This window comes from Heptranchias perlo, chromosome 11 (assembly GCF_035084215.1).
Source record: "Heptranchias perlo isolate sHepPer1 chromosome 11, sHepPer1.hap1, whole genome shotgun sequence".
Lineage (NCBI taxonomy): Eukaryota > Metazoa > Chordata > Chondrichthyes > Hexanchiformes > Hexanchidae > Heptranchias > Heptranchias perlo.
This window is the reverse complement of record NC_090335.1, coordinates 43,953,449-43,966,643: the sequence shown is the minus strand read 5'-3', so window position 1 is coordinate 43,966,643 and position 13,195 is coordinate 43,953,449. Positions and strand designations below refer to the sequence as shown.

The 13,195-nt window shown below is 40.1% G+C and overlaps 1 protein-coding gene across 2 annotated transcripts in view; it reads left to right on the top strand.

Moving 5' to 3' along the window:
• The window catches only part of caska (calcium/calmodulin-dependent serine protein kinase a), a 399,989-nt gene that overhangs the window by 100,510 nt on the left and 286,284 nt on the right, over window positions 1-13,195 (top strand). For both annotated transcript variants that reach the window (XM_067992893.1, XM_067992892.1), the window contains exon 4: window positions 3,933-4,010. In XM_067992893.1, the coding sequence (XP_067848994.1) occupies window positions 3,933-4,010 (78 nt within the window). The remainder of the gene's footprint in view (window positions 1-3,932; window positions 4,011-13,195) is intronic.

The window sequence follows — 13,195 nt, the reverse complement described above, 5'->3', positions numbered from 1 at the left end:
TCATACCGAGCACAAGGAAGATGGTAGTGGTTGTTGGAGGCCAATCATCTCGGCCCCAGGGCATTGCTGCAGGAGTTCCTCAGGGCAGTGTCCTAGGCCCCAACCATCTTCAGCTGCTTCATCAATGACCTTCCCTCCATCATAAGGTCAGAAATGAGGGTGTTCGCTGATGATTGCACAGTGTTCAGTTCCATTCGCAACCCCTCAAATAATGAAGCAGTCTGAGCCCACATGCAGCAAGACCTGGACAACATCCAGGCTTGGGCTCATAAGTGGCAAGTAACATTCGCGCCAGACAAGTGCCAGGCAATGACCATCTCCAACAAGAGAGAGTCTAACCACCTCCCCTTGACATTCAACGGCATTACCATCGCCGAATCCCCCACCATAACACATTCAGGGGGTTACCATTGACCAGAAACTTAACTGGACCAGCCACACAAATACTGCAGCTACAAGGGCAGGTCAGAGGCAGGTTATTTTGCAGCGAGTGACTCACCTCCTGACTCCCCAAAGCCTTTCCACCATCTCCAAGGCACAAGTCAGGAGTGTGATGGAATACTCTCCACTTGCCTGGATGAGTGCAGCTCCAACAACACTCAAGAAGCTCGACACCATCCAGGACAAAGCATCCCTCTTGATTGGCACCCCATCCACCACCCTAAACATTCACTCCCTTCACCACCAGCGTACTGTGGCTGCAGTGTGTACCATCCACAGGATGCACTGCAGCAACTCGCCAAGGCTTCTTCGACAGCACTTCCCAAACCCACGACCTCTTCCACCTAGAAGGACAAGAGCAGCAGGTACATGGGAACAACACCACCTGCATGTTCCCCTCTAAGTCACACACCATCCCGACTTGGAAATATATCGCCGTTCCTTCATCGTCGCTGGGTCAAAATCCTGGAACTCCCTTCCTAATTGCACTGTGGGAGAACCTTCACCACACGGACTGCAGCGGTTCAAGAGGGCGGCTCACCACCACCTTCTCAAGGGCAATTAGGGATGGGCAATAAATGCCGGCCTCGCCAGCGACGCCCACATCCCATGAATGAACTAAAAAAAGCAGAGCTTGAGATGGGGGCCAAAAATGATGGCTTCAGTCTTCCTGATATTCAGTTGGATAGATTTGATTCATTCGCAACTTAATGGCAAATTTACAAGAAAATTATTCAACTTACCATTACAATAGTATTTCTGCAATTAAAATGTGTATTAACAATGTTTTCCATCAGAGGCCTGTGGCTCGCTGAGGAGTCTGAGATTTGAGCTCATGAGCCTTCTTACAGCCATTGCTGTCAGTTGAAGAGATTCAAATAGGTAGCAAGCTTCAATTTACAAATGTGCTTGTAATGTGAGGAAATAACACTGCATTGTAAAAGGTACTTATGATTTCAGTGTTACTTTTCCTTCCTTCGAAGACCCAATATCTGAGTTTTTCTTATGGTCTTTGACAAGTCTTGCCAATCAAAAGACCACGCCATGATTTAATGTTTACAAACCATACCCCTCCTCCACTTCTATGTAATGATGGAGAATTATAAAGAATAAAACTCCCACGGAAACCAGTTTTAGGAACAGAGAAAGTAACCCAATTTTTTTTTCTTGTACAAGACCTCAAACAATCTGAAACATGAATTTTTCAGATAGCTTTCATGAAAAACCAATGTAAGTTACTGTGTTCAAGGGGTTGTTTATTTAGCAAATGCAGCATGTTACATGTATGACAAATGAAACATTCCACCTTGAAGTTTGGTATTGCTTAATCTTTATATTCTATAATGTATACTAAATGCATACACCAACTGAATTTCTTCCATTTGTTTACCTCAGAAGTCAAACAGCCAGCAAAATGAAATGATTGATATAAAGTGAAAATGAGAACATAGCAGTTTACAGCACAGAAGGAAAACATTCAGCATGTTGTTTGCCAGCTCTTTGCTCGACTAATTCAAAATTCATCCCACCTGCCCTGCTCTCTCCCCACAGGCCTATTTGGTCTTCTGCTTCAAATAGCTATCCATTTACCCTAAAAAGATGCAATTGTCTCTGCTTCGACCAATTCTTATAGCATTCAATGCTCCAACGACCCTCTATTAAATCTCCTCTTGGCTGCCTCTCCTCCAATGGAAATAGTTCTAGTTTCTCGAATCTCACCTCCTAACAATAGTTTTCCAACCTTGATATCCTAGTGAATCTACATTGTATGCTCTCTCTGGCTTTAATGTCCTTTCTATAGTGGGTGTCCAGATCTGCACACAGTACTCGAACTGTGGCCTAACCAATGTTTTGTACAAATTTGCCATTATTTCTTTACTTTTGTATTCTTTGCCTCAAATTATTAAACCTAAAATGCCGTTGGCCTTTTTATGACTTATTTTATTATCTATCTGCACTTGCACTTTCAGGAACTCATATATTTAAATCCCTGTGGCTCTGTCCATCGGCACCTTTCAGAATCTTTGCATTAAATATATACTTCTAGAAAGTATTACCTTTCACTTCGCCACCTTAAATTGCATATATCACCAGTCTACCCATTCTGCTAACTATGTCCCCTAAAGTTTTTATTTTACAGTCCTCCTCATTGTTTGCCAAATCCTCTACTTTTGTGTTATCAGCAAATTTTGAGATTGTGCTCCCTATGTCAAAGTCCAAATCATTTAAAAATGTTTTTTATATATATATATATATATATAAACTGACCCGAGGTACACCACTTACAACCCTTCTCTAATCTGTGCAACACCCTTTTACCTTGAGCCTTTGTTTTATGCCTGTTAAGCAACTTTTTATCCAGGTTGTTACATTTTCTCTTATACCATACACCCGGATTTTTGTAAGAAACCCCCGATGAGACACCTTATTAAAGACCTTCTGAAAAAGTATATGCATGACATTTACTGAATTCTCTATCTAACAAATCAGTCACTTAATCAAAAAACTATTACATTTTTCAAACTTGACATGCCTTTAGCACATATGTGTTGGATGTCCTTAATTAATCCATGCATTTCTAAATACTCACTAATTTTATCTCAAATTATGGATTTTAAGAGTTTGTCTGCAAGTTCTGGAATAACTTTACCATTATCCAAATTTGGAGGGGAGCTCTGAAATGCTGTTCTTTATTTAAGCAGAACTTTTTAGTAACACTAAGTACTGTTGCAGAGATATTTGGTAATGAAGGAAAGATGCAAATTTGTTCAACCTTTTCTTAATTTTATGTAGTTATTTGCCCTTGCTCTAAAAACCGATACAGATGGATAGAAAAGATAGAGTTGCTCCCCCATTTTACGTGCAGAGACATATTTACGTAAATATAGTATCAGTGGAGAACAAACTTATTTACCTGCAGTTAATAAAAAAAAACACTCCTACACAGGAGCCAGTTAAAACACTGAGGAGATCTTTTACAAATTTCTTCAGTGGAGATGTGTATTTCACACCCCCCTTCCCCCACCCCACCATTCACAGTAAGCAATGCTGTAAGAGATCTGCTAATATTTTTTTTAAAAATCCAAACTTTCAAAATATATGCTACCCAAATTAACCTTTTCAAGCATGCCTGAAATTGTCAAATCCTACAGATTGCTATTTTGTAAATTAAATGGATTATTAAAAATTGCTTGCTTCATCCAGATTTTTAAAGTTTAAATGTGTTGTGTTTATGTGATAAAGCAATTATCACCATTGTAGCAGCTTTAGAGGCTATCTTGAGATGATAGTTTGTGTACATAACTAACTGCTAGTGCAAAACTGTTACACAAAATACACAATGTGAATATTGTGCCTTTTAACCTACATATTGGATGGTATGACAATCTTAAACAAACTCTCAACACATTATTTTATGGAGGTATTTACTTAGACTGAGAAGTTTTCTTGAAATACACTATTAAATTTGTACCTTCTTTGTTTCATTACAGCATGGATGGTGCAGACCTCTGTTTTGAAATTGTGAAAAGGGCAGATGCAGGTTTTGTTTACAGTGAAGCTGTAGCCAGGTATGTACCTAATCATTTTGTATCTAAAGATATCTTACAATCAAAATTCAAGTTTTTGGGTGGATTCTACAGTTTTGAGTCAATTCCTTGCTACTAAAATAATGGTTCAACGTGTTGGTGCACCAATGTGTTGTGCAACAAAGTGGCAGATTACTGGTTTTTTCTCTTGATTTCCTCACCTGTGAGGAAAGGAGGATTGGTCCCTGTTGCTGTGCATAGCAAAATCGTAAACTTGTTTATAAATAATGCGGTTAAGAATTTGCCACACATTGTGCTCAGAGGAACTCTTCCCCACCAGTTAGTTCCTAATCACAGAAGGAATCTCCCTGTCAGAGTGAAGCAAGTGCAGGAGGCAGACAATTACCAAAGGAAAGGTGGGATAATGGAATGGATGGGGAGAAGATGCATGAATGAGTCACCCTGATTAACTATTATGCACCTCTTGTTGGTTGCTTAAGAATTAGTATTAGAATAGATTAGAATAGCTTGCCTGTACTCTTTATTGGGGTGTGGTATATGACAGAGAAGGGAATAAATGAAAAGTACAAAGATAACTTGATAATTCACATTTTTTGTATAAACTTGTAATAGTTATAAACTAACTATTGACACCTTGATATGCAATTCAACATCAGTGTACAGGATAACCATTGATGAACACTCTGCTTACGTCACTCTTATTGAGTGAAAGCTGTGAATGCTGAAATTTGGAGTAAAGCAAATGCTGTAAATATACAAAAGTCCATTAGCATCTGAAGATAAGTTAACATTTCAGATGGAATTTCTGCTAAAACATTAACTTTTACTTTTTGTCCTTTTTATCTTTTGACCCTATTTTTGCTTGTATTCCTTTTAATTCCATATCAGCATTGTATAATCTGGTTTGATATTCCTCTTGAAGAATGATCCCCACTAAAAAGCCTTTAAGAATTATTTTAGCTAAATGTTTGGTACAGTTAACAAACATCATCCTCTGATGTAGAAAATGAATCATTTAATCTGAGGAAACATACTGTATTTCTTGGTATGAGTGAAAGATACTGGTTGTGAGATAATTTGTAACTTCTGGCATGGATTATAAATACTGGAGCTTGAGTTTCACCCCTATTGAAGACAGAGTTTTAAGTCTCAAGGTTTTATTGTCATCATTATTCAAATCTAAATCTACAATTTCTTTAGGGATAAATATAGCAATTCACCAGAGAGTGGGAAGGGAGGCGGCAATTGCTCCTAACTGGTCTGAGAACAAACTAAGCTCACCATCAACAAAAAGAAATAAAAACAATCAAAAGGAATAAAATAGCCTTGGATGATAATGGGGTGCATTAAGTAAACAAATGGGGAATGAACAAGGGTTCACAGAAGAGTGCCTAAATTGTCATTGTATTTTGATACTCTTCTGGATGAGAAAAACTATACAGGACAACAGCTATGAAAAAGCACTTACCCATAGAATTAGCTTCTTTACCAGCCAGTGATATCCACCTATGTACTTGGATTGGTATAAGGATTAGAACAATCGCTAAATGCATTCTAGTTGCTACAGTAAAAATGGATTCTTTCTGATTCATTTAACGTGACTAACTTTAGGGTAGACATACTGTACAACCAAATTACTCAGCAAATGCCTGCTCTGGACTCCATAGTCTGAAGATATATACGTGCTAACACTGGGCTTCAAATTTTACACACTTACGGAAATTACTCCTTAAAGACGAATGCTTAGCTTCTGAAACTGGAATTGCAATTTAAATGTTATAAATTTGAGTGGCTCTGCTAACATAGGTGGCACAGGATCACCATGTGCCTGGCGGCATATCATCTTGTACCAGAAGAAAGAAACCATTGGTTTCTTCTATGACCTGGTATTCTTTCAGCTCATGGTTTAAAAGCTTTGCATCAGCAGTGACTGATATATTTGCTATTGGTGCTGTGAATCTCAAAATGCTTGCAGAGTGTTCATGGTGCAAACAATTCTTTTGAGACTTTGATTGGCTCCTGTATTCAACTTGAGGTATATAGACTACAAGCACTGCTGGGGTTAAAAACAGAAAATGCTGGAAATACACAATGGGTCAATCAGCTTCTGTGAATAGTTGGAGTCGCATTGTTATTGAATTTTCTTTGCTGATAGTGTCTTGGCTTATATATTAATTCAAGGCAAAACTCTCAGACCACCCAGAGCTAGAATTAGTTTTCTGTTGAATAAAGCTCCCCTCCCGCCACCACTCATGAAACCTGTTCTTGAAAGTTTTTGCCTTGATGTTGCCAATTATTAAGGATTTAACATGTCCTGCAACTGTTTTGACCATATGCATACAAAGTTTTATCTTGGTCTTGGCTTCATTGTAAGTGTCAGACTGCCCTCCCATGTGTGCTCTTGTTCAGTCATCTTCAGATTACCTACTTAAAGAACTTGAACCTTTAGATCCTCTACTTTTGAAATGGGTGCAGGATGACGATAATTCTGACTTCTGTATTTATACGTCATTGTATCCTGAGTGGGGATTTATGTTGATGTTTTTAGTGATCGAATAGTATCACTTTGGATGTGTCCTTTTCTGAAGCTTCAGGTCATCATTCTATCATAATTTGTTGGGGTTATCCACATTCATAGGTTTTCTTGGATTTCTCCTTTCACCTCCTTTGTTCTGCTTTAGATACAATTTACAAAGTAATTTTTCCTTGTCTGGCCACAGAGTTCCAGTGACCACCGAGAAAGTCCTTCTTATTTTTCAGTTGTCTGTTTTCTGCACTATTCTAAGAATATGAAGAATCTTTTACTTGGTCAGAAGCAGTTCACGGGAAGTCAGTACTTACGCATAAAGATGTACTGCTAGGTCACTTTATAAATGACTCTATACAAGTGTACCAGTAGGGGATCCAGATTCAATCTGTTGTTAGTGTGGTCCAACCTCCTGTGAGGGATTAGAGACTTCCACTGCAGGGAGAATATGCAGACTACAAATTTACTTCAAGAAGCACTCCTGTGTTCTTGACGTGGGTTGCAATCACATCCACCTTTGATATCCATGATTCCAGAAAAACCTTTACTCTCTCCCATCCCGATCATTCCTCCTGAGATGACCTCCCTCTTCCATTCATGATCAGATTTGGCTGAATCACATCAAGCATTATCAGGCCACACGTTCCTCTACCAAACCGCCCACTACACTAAGATCACCCTGGAATGCAAAGATAAATAAGGCTTCTTTTCTCCACTGCCAGCCGTCTCTTTAAACCCCTCTACCCTGCAAACCCCCCCCCCACCCCACCCTCGTCTCCAACAAGAATTGCAAGGAGCTCATGGGTTACTTTGTCACTAAGATTGAGACCATCCATTCAGCTGCCTTTGCTGCTCCCCTTCCCTACCAAGTCAAACCTCCCCAAGGCTCTCCCCTGCCCTATCCCTTCAGTTTCCCTCCTGTCTCCCTTCATTCCCTCTTCAAGCTCACCTTGTCCAAGACCCAACTCTTACTCCCTTGACCTAATTCCTATGAAACTGCTGACTACCCAACTTCCCTTCCTGGCCCCCACGGTAGCTGACATTGTAAATGGTTCACTCTCCTCGTGCACTGTCCCCCTCTCTATCAAAACAGCTGTCAGCATCCCCTCCTCAAAAAGCCCACCCACAACCATCTGTCCATGCAATCTGTCACACTATCTCAAACCTCCCTTTCTTCTCTAAGGATCTTGAAGTGTTATCTCCTCCCAAATCCATGTCCATCTTTCCTGCAACTTCATGTTTGCACCTCTTGAATCAGGTTTCCAATGCTGCCACAGCACCAAAGCAGCAAATGAACCCTCTGTGATTGTGATCTTGGTGCATTATGATACAACATCGCCTGCCACGGCCCCTGCTTAGCCCGTCAGCTGCTGAAATCTTTATCCATAGCTGTCATCTGCATACTCAACTAGTCCAGTGCTCTCCTGATTGGCCTCCCATCCTCTACCTTCTGTAAACGTAAGCTTATTCAAAATTCTGCTACCCATATCCTAACCCGCACTTGTTCCCATTCACCTATCACCCCTGTGTTTGCTGACCTGTGTTGGCTCTCAACTCCCCAACGATTCAAAATTAAAATTGACATCCTCGTTTTAAAATCCCTTCATATCCTCACCCCTCTCCATCTCTAACCTCCAGCCCTACAAACCCCGCACACTCCCAAACTCTCTGTTCCTGCGACTCTTGCATTTGTGTATTTCCACCCACCTCCGTCTCGCCATTGGCAACTGTGCCTTCAGCCGTCTAGACCGCATGTTCTGGGATTTGCTCCATAAACCCCTTTGCTTTTTCAACTGGCTCTGTTTCTTTAAGACTCTCCTTAAAACCCAGCTCTTGGACCAAGCTTTTGGTCACCCTTCCTAATACCTCCCCCTTTGGCTCAGTTTCCATTTTTATCTGATTGCACCTCTGTGAAGCACCTTAGGACAATTTTCCTAAGTTAAAGGTGCTATATAAATGCAAGTTATTAGCATTGTAGAGGTGCTAAATAAATGCAAGTTGTTGGCATTACAGAAGACATTTTGCTGAGTAGGCATACACGATTGCGTATGCTTTCTGAAGTGCAACTTTTATTGTTCCTTTATCAGAAACAGAAGAAACATTGGAATATTTGGACTGACCTCCAAGGGACAGGCAGCTCTGAAAGCACCAGTTTACCAACCCGCTAAGGAAATACAAATTCCTTTTATGGTCCAAAGAGTTACTTAGACTCCAGCATCTAAGCTAGCCAAGACAGAAAACAAAAATGATAGCTTTACCATTGCCGAGTCCCTCACCATCAACATCTTGGAGGTCACCATTGACCAGAAGCTGAACTGGACCAGCCATATAAATGCCGTGGCTACTGGAGCAGGTCAGAAGCTGAATATTCTGTGGTGAGTGGCTCGCCTGCTGACTCCCCAAAGTCTCTCTACTACCTGAAAGGCACAAGCCAGGAGTGCAATGGAATATTCTCCACTTGTCTGGATGGGCGCAGCTCCAAAAACAGAAACTCGACACTATCCAGGACAAAACAATCCCCTTGATCAGCACCCCATCCACTGGCTTAAACATCCACTCTCTCCACCTTTGGCATACCGTAGCTGCAGTGCATATTATATACAGGATGCACTGCAGCAACTCATCAAGACTTCTTCATCAGCAGCTCCCAAACCTGCAACCGCCACCACCTAGAAGGACAAGGGCAGCAGGTACAAGATCACTTCCAAGTTCCTCTCCGAGTCACATACCATCCTGACTTAGATATTTATCGGCTTTCCTTCCTTGTTGCTGGGTCAAAATCCTGGAACACCCTACCTAACAGCATTGTGGGAGCGCCTTCACCACACAGACTGCAGCGGTTCAAGAAGAAGGCCTACCAGTGCCTTCTCAAGGGCAACTAGAAATGGGCAACAAATGCCGGCCTTGCCAGCGATGCTCACATCCCGAGAAACCTGCCATCTTTACTCCGTCTGGCCTATATATGACTCTAATCCCACACCAATGCGGTTGACTCTTAACTGCTATATAGTGGCCTAACAAGCCACTAAGTTGCATCAAACCACCACTTGCAGCAATTCAAGAACATGGGCAATAAATGCTCGCCTTGCCAACAAGGCCTACGTCCTGAGAATGATTTTCTTTTTAAAAAGCCTAAACCTTCTGGAATCTTTCCAGTAACACATCTGCTAGTGGGATGGAAGATTGATACATCTTATCCTGAGATTTAGAGGAAAAAAACAGACATTCAAAAGTATTATTGATTGAAAGGAATAGTTTTTGTTGATCATAGAGTTGTTTTACAAGGCAGCACCTGTATTGAAAATAGTTGTTTTACTACTATTCCAAGTTACAGAGTAGATAGGGCTGAAGAAATTAAAGGTTCTTGCTGCTGGTATATGTAACTTTTGAAATGACTGAAGATTATTGGTGCATCTTGTAACATGATGCACCAATACTGATTGAACAAACTGAGATTGATGGGTGCAATTTACACAGACAACCCTAAAGATGTATGATATTCTATATTTGTGCTTTCACATAGAATAAAGTATTCCTACTTCCCAAAAGTGTTTGAGGCCAAAGTGCAGGTATGTGTAAGAGTTTTGCAACATTACGGCATACTCTTGTGTTCTCTAACCAGGATGCTAAATCCTGGAGTTCCTTCTCAAAAAAAAAACTTAGCCTCTGTCTTCTGTAGCCAGCTTGTCGTCTCAGTACTGGTTTGCATCATGTGCCACTATATTAGAACATGGAGTTCACATAACCTTTGAATTATTTCAAAGATTGTAAGTCCCATACAAGGTCAATTTACTATTTGCCTCAACTGTCTCTTGAGCATTTTTCTCAGACTAGGGTATTCTACTCCAGGTTAGACTACCTAGAAAATATTGGTTGATTTTATAGTTCTCCCTATCCCATTCCTTCTCTGTACATTTAAGAATTTTAAACACACTTTCTCCCTAATGCCTTCCATGAATTTCCTTTTCATCCATGCTGGTTTTACTTTCCTGTTTAGTCCTCGACTTGTTTCATTGCCTCTGCAATGTAAGAAAAAAAATCCTTCGAGCGCTCCCATTTTCTCTCCATATTGTTCCCTTTAAATAATCATTCCCATTTTATTCCATAGAAGACTTTATCCCCTTAAAGTCTGCCCTTCTGAAATCTAACTCCTTAATTTTTATTATCTCAATTTGACTCAGTGGTAGCACTTTCACCTGAGCCAGAAGGATATGGGTTCAAGCGCCACTCCAGGATTTGAGCACATAATCTAGGGTGAGACTTTAATGCATATTGAGGGAGTGCTGCGTTGTAGGAGATTCTGTCTTTTGTTTGTTCAGGTGGACATTAAAGATCTCATGGCACTATAGTCTACTCTTAATTTGAATTATCTGTAAAATTGAATTGAAGTTGTGCAGTTAAAACAGCTCCTTAGCTGATTTTTAAATTGCTTAATTCAATTTACTGGATAATTCAAGTGTTTTTCAAGCAAAAAAAGTGACTTTGAATTAACAGAAGTCGACAGACTTTTTCATGGTGTCCTGCGTGACTCAAAGAGTGGTGTGGAATGAAGGGGTTTCAATTCATGGGGTGGTGGCACCAGTACTGGGGAAAGAGGGAGCTGTTCTGATGGGACGGGCTCCACTTAAACCAGGCTGGGACCAGCGTCCCAGTGAATCGAATAACTAGGGCTGTAGATAGGGCTTTAAACTAAAAGGGGGGTGGGGGGGCTTCAGGTGAGGGAAAATTTAGAAATCTAATGAGAAAAGTTAAGACAATAGAACAGTGTAGTGACTTGGGTAAAGATAAGCAGAGTTTACCAATAATAGTGCAACAAATAAGGTCAAAGCAGGAAATAATGTTTAAAGTCAGAGTTAAAGGCTCTTTATCTGAATGTATGGAGCATTCACAACAAGATAGATTAATTCATTGCACAAATAGAGACAAACGGGTTTCACCTAATAGCCATTACAGCGACATGGTTGTAAAATGACCACTGTTGGGAACTAAATATTCCAGGGTACATGACATTTATAAAAGACCGGCAGAATGGAAAAGGAGGGGTTATAGCCCTAATAATAAAGGATGACATAAGGACAGTGGTGAGAAAGGATCTTGACTCAAGACCAGGAAGTAAAATCAGTATGGGTGGAATTAAGGAATAATAAGGGGCAGGAAACATTGGTGGGAGTAGTTTATAGGTCCCCTATTAACAGCAATACCGTTGGACAGTGTATTAATCGTTAAATAATAGGAGCTTCTAACAAAGGAAAAGCAGCAGTCATCGTGGGGGACTTTAATCTGCTTATAGACTGGGCAAATCAAATTGGCAAAGGTAGTTTGGAACATGAGTTCATGGAATGTATTCAAGATGGTTTCCTAGAGCAATACGTCATAGAACCAACCAGGGAACAAGCTATTTTAGATCTTGTATTATGTAATGAGATAGGGTTAATTAGTAATCTCTCAGTAAAAGAACCTCTGGGGAAGAGTGATCATAATATGATAGACTTTCACATTGAGTTTGAAAATAACATACTCAAGTCAGAAACTAGAGTCTTAAACTTAAATAAAACCAATTACATAGGTATGAGGAGCGAGTGTCAAAGGTAGATTGGGAAATTAAATTAAACGGTTTGACAGTTGAAAAGCAATGGCAAACATTTAAAGAAATATTTCAGTATTCTCAACAAATATACATTCTATTGAGAAATAAAAACTCCACCCGTGGCTAACTAAAGAAGTTAAGGAGAATATTAGATTGAAAGAAGAGACTCACAATGTTGCCAAGAAGAGTAATAAGCCTGGGGATTGGGAGAGTTTTAGAAACCAAAGGACGACCAAAAAATTGATAAAAAGGGAGAAAATAGAATATGAAAGTAAACTAGCAAGAAATATAAAAATAGATTGTAAGAGCTTCTACAAGTATGTAAAAAGGAAGAGAATAGCTAAAGTAAAGTTTGGAACCTTAGAGGCTGAGACAGGAGAAATTATAATGGGGAATCAGAAAATGGCAGATACGTTAAACAAATATTTTGCATCTGTCTTCACAGTAGAAGGCACAAAAAGCATACCAAAAATAGTAGGGAACCAAGGGGTAAATGAGAGTGAGGTACTTAAAACAATTACTATCTCTAGAGAAAAAGCACTGGACAAACTAATGGGACTAAAAGCCGACAAATCCCCTAGACCTGATGTCCTACATCCTAGGGTTCTAAAAGAGGTGGCTGCAGAGATAGCGGGATGCATTGGTTATGATCTTCCAAAATTCTCTAGATTCTGGAACAGTCCCAGTGGACTGGAAGGTAGCAAATATTACCCCGCTATTCAAGGAGGGAGGGAGGGAGGGAGAGAGAAAACCGGGAACCACACGCCCAATAGCCTGGACATCAGTTGTCGGGAAAATGCTGGAATCCATTATTAAGGAAGTGGTAACAGGGCACTTGGAAAATCATAATATGATTAGGCAGAGTCAACATGATTTTATGAAAGGGAAATCGTGTTTGACAAATGTATTCGTTTTTTGAGGATGTAACTAGCAAGGTAGATAAAGGGGAACCATTGGATGTAGTAAATTTGGATTTTCAAGAGGCATTCGATAAGGTGCCATACAAAAGATTGTTACAGAAGGTAAGAGCTCGTGGGGTTGGGGGTAATATATTAGCATAGATAGAGGATTGGTTAAAGGACAGAAAACAGA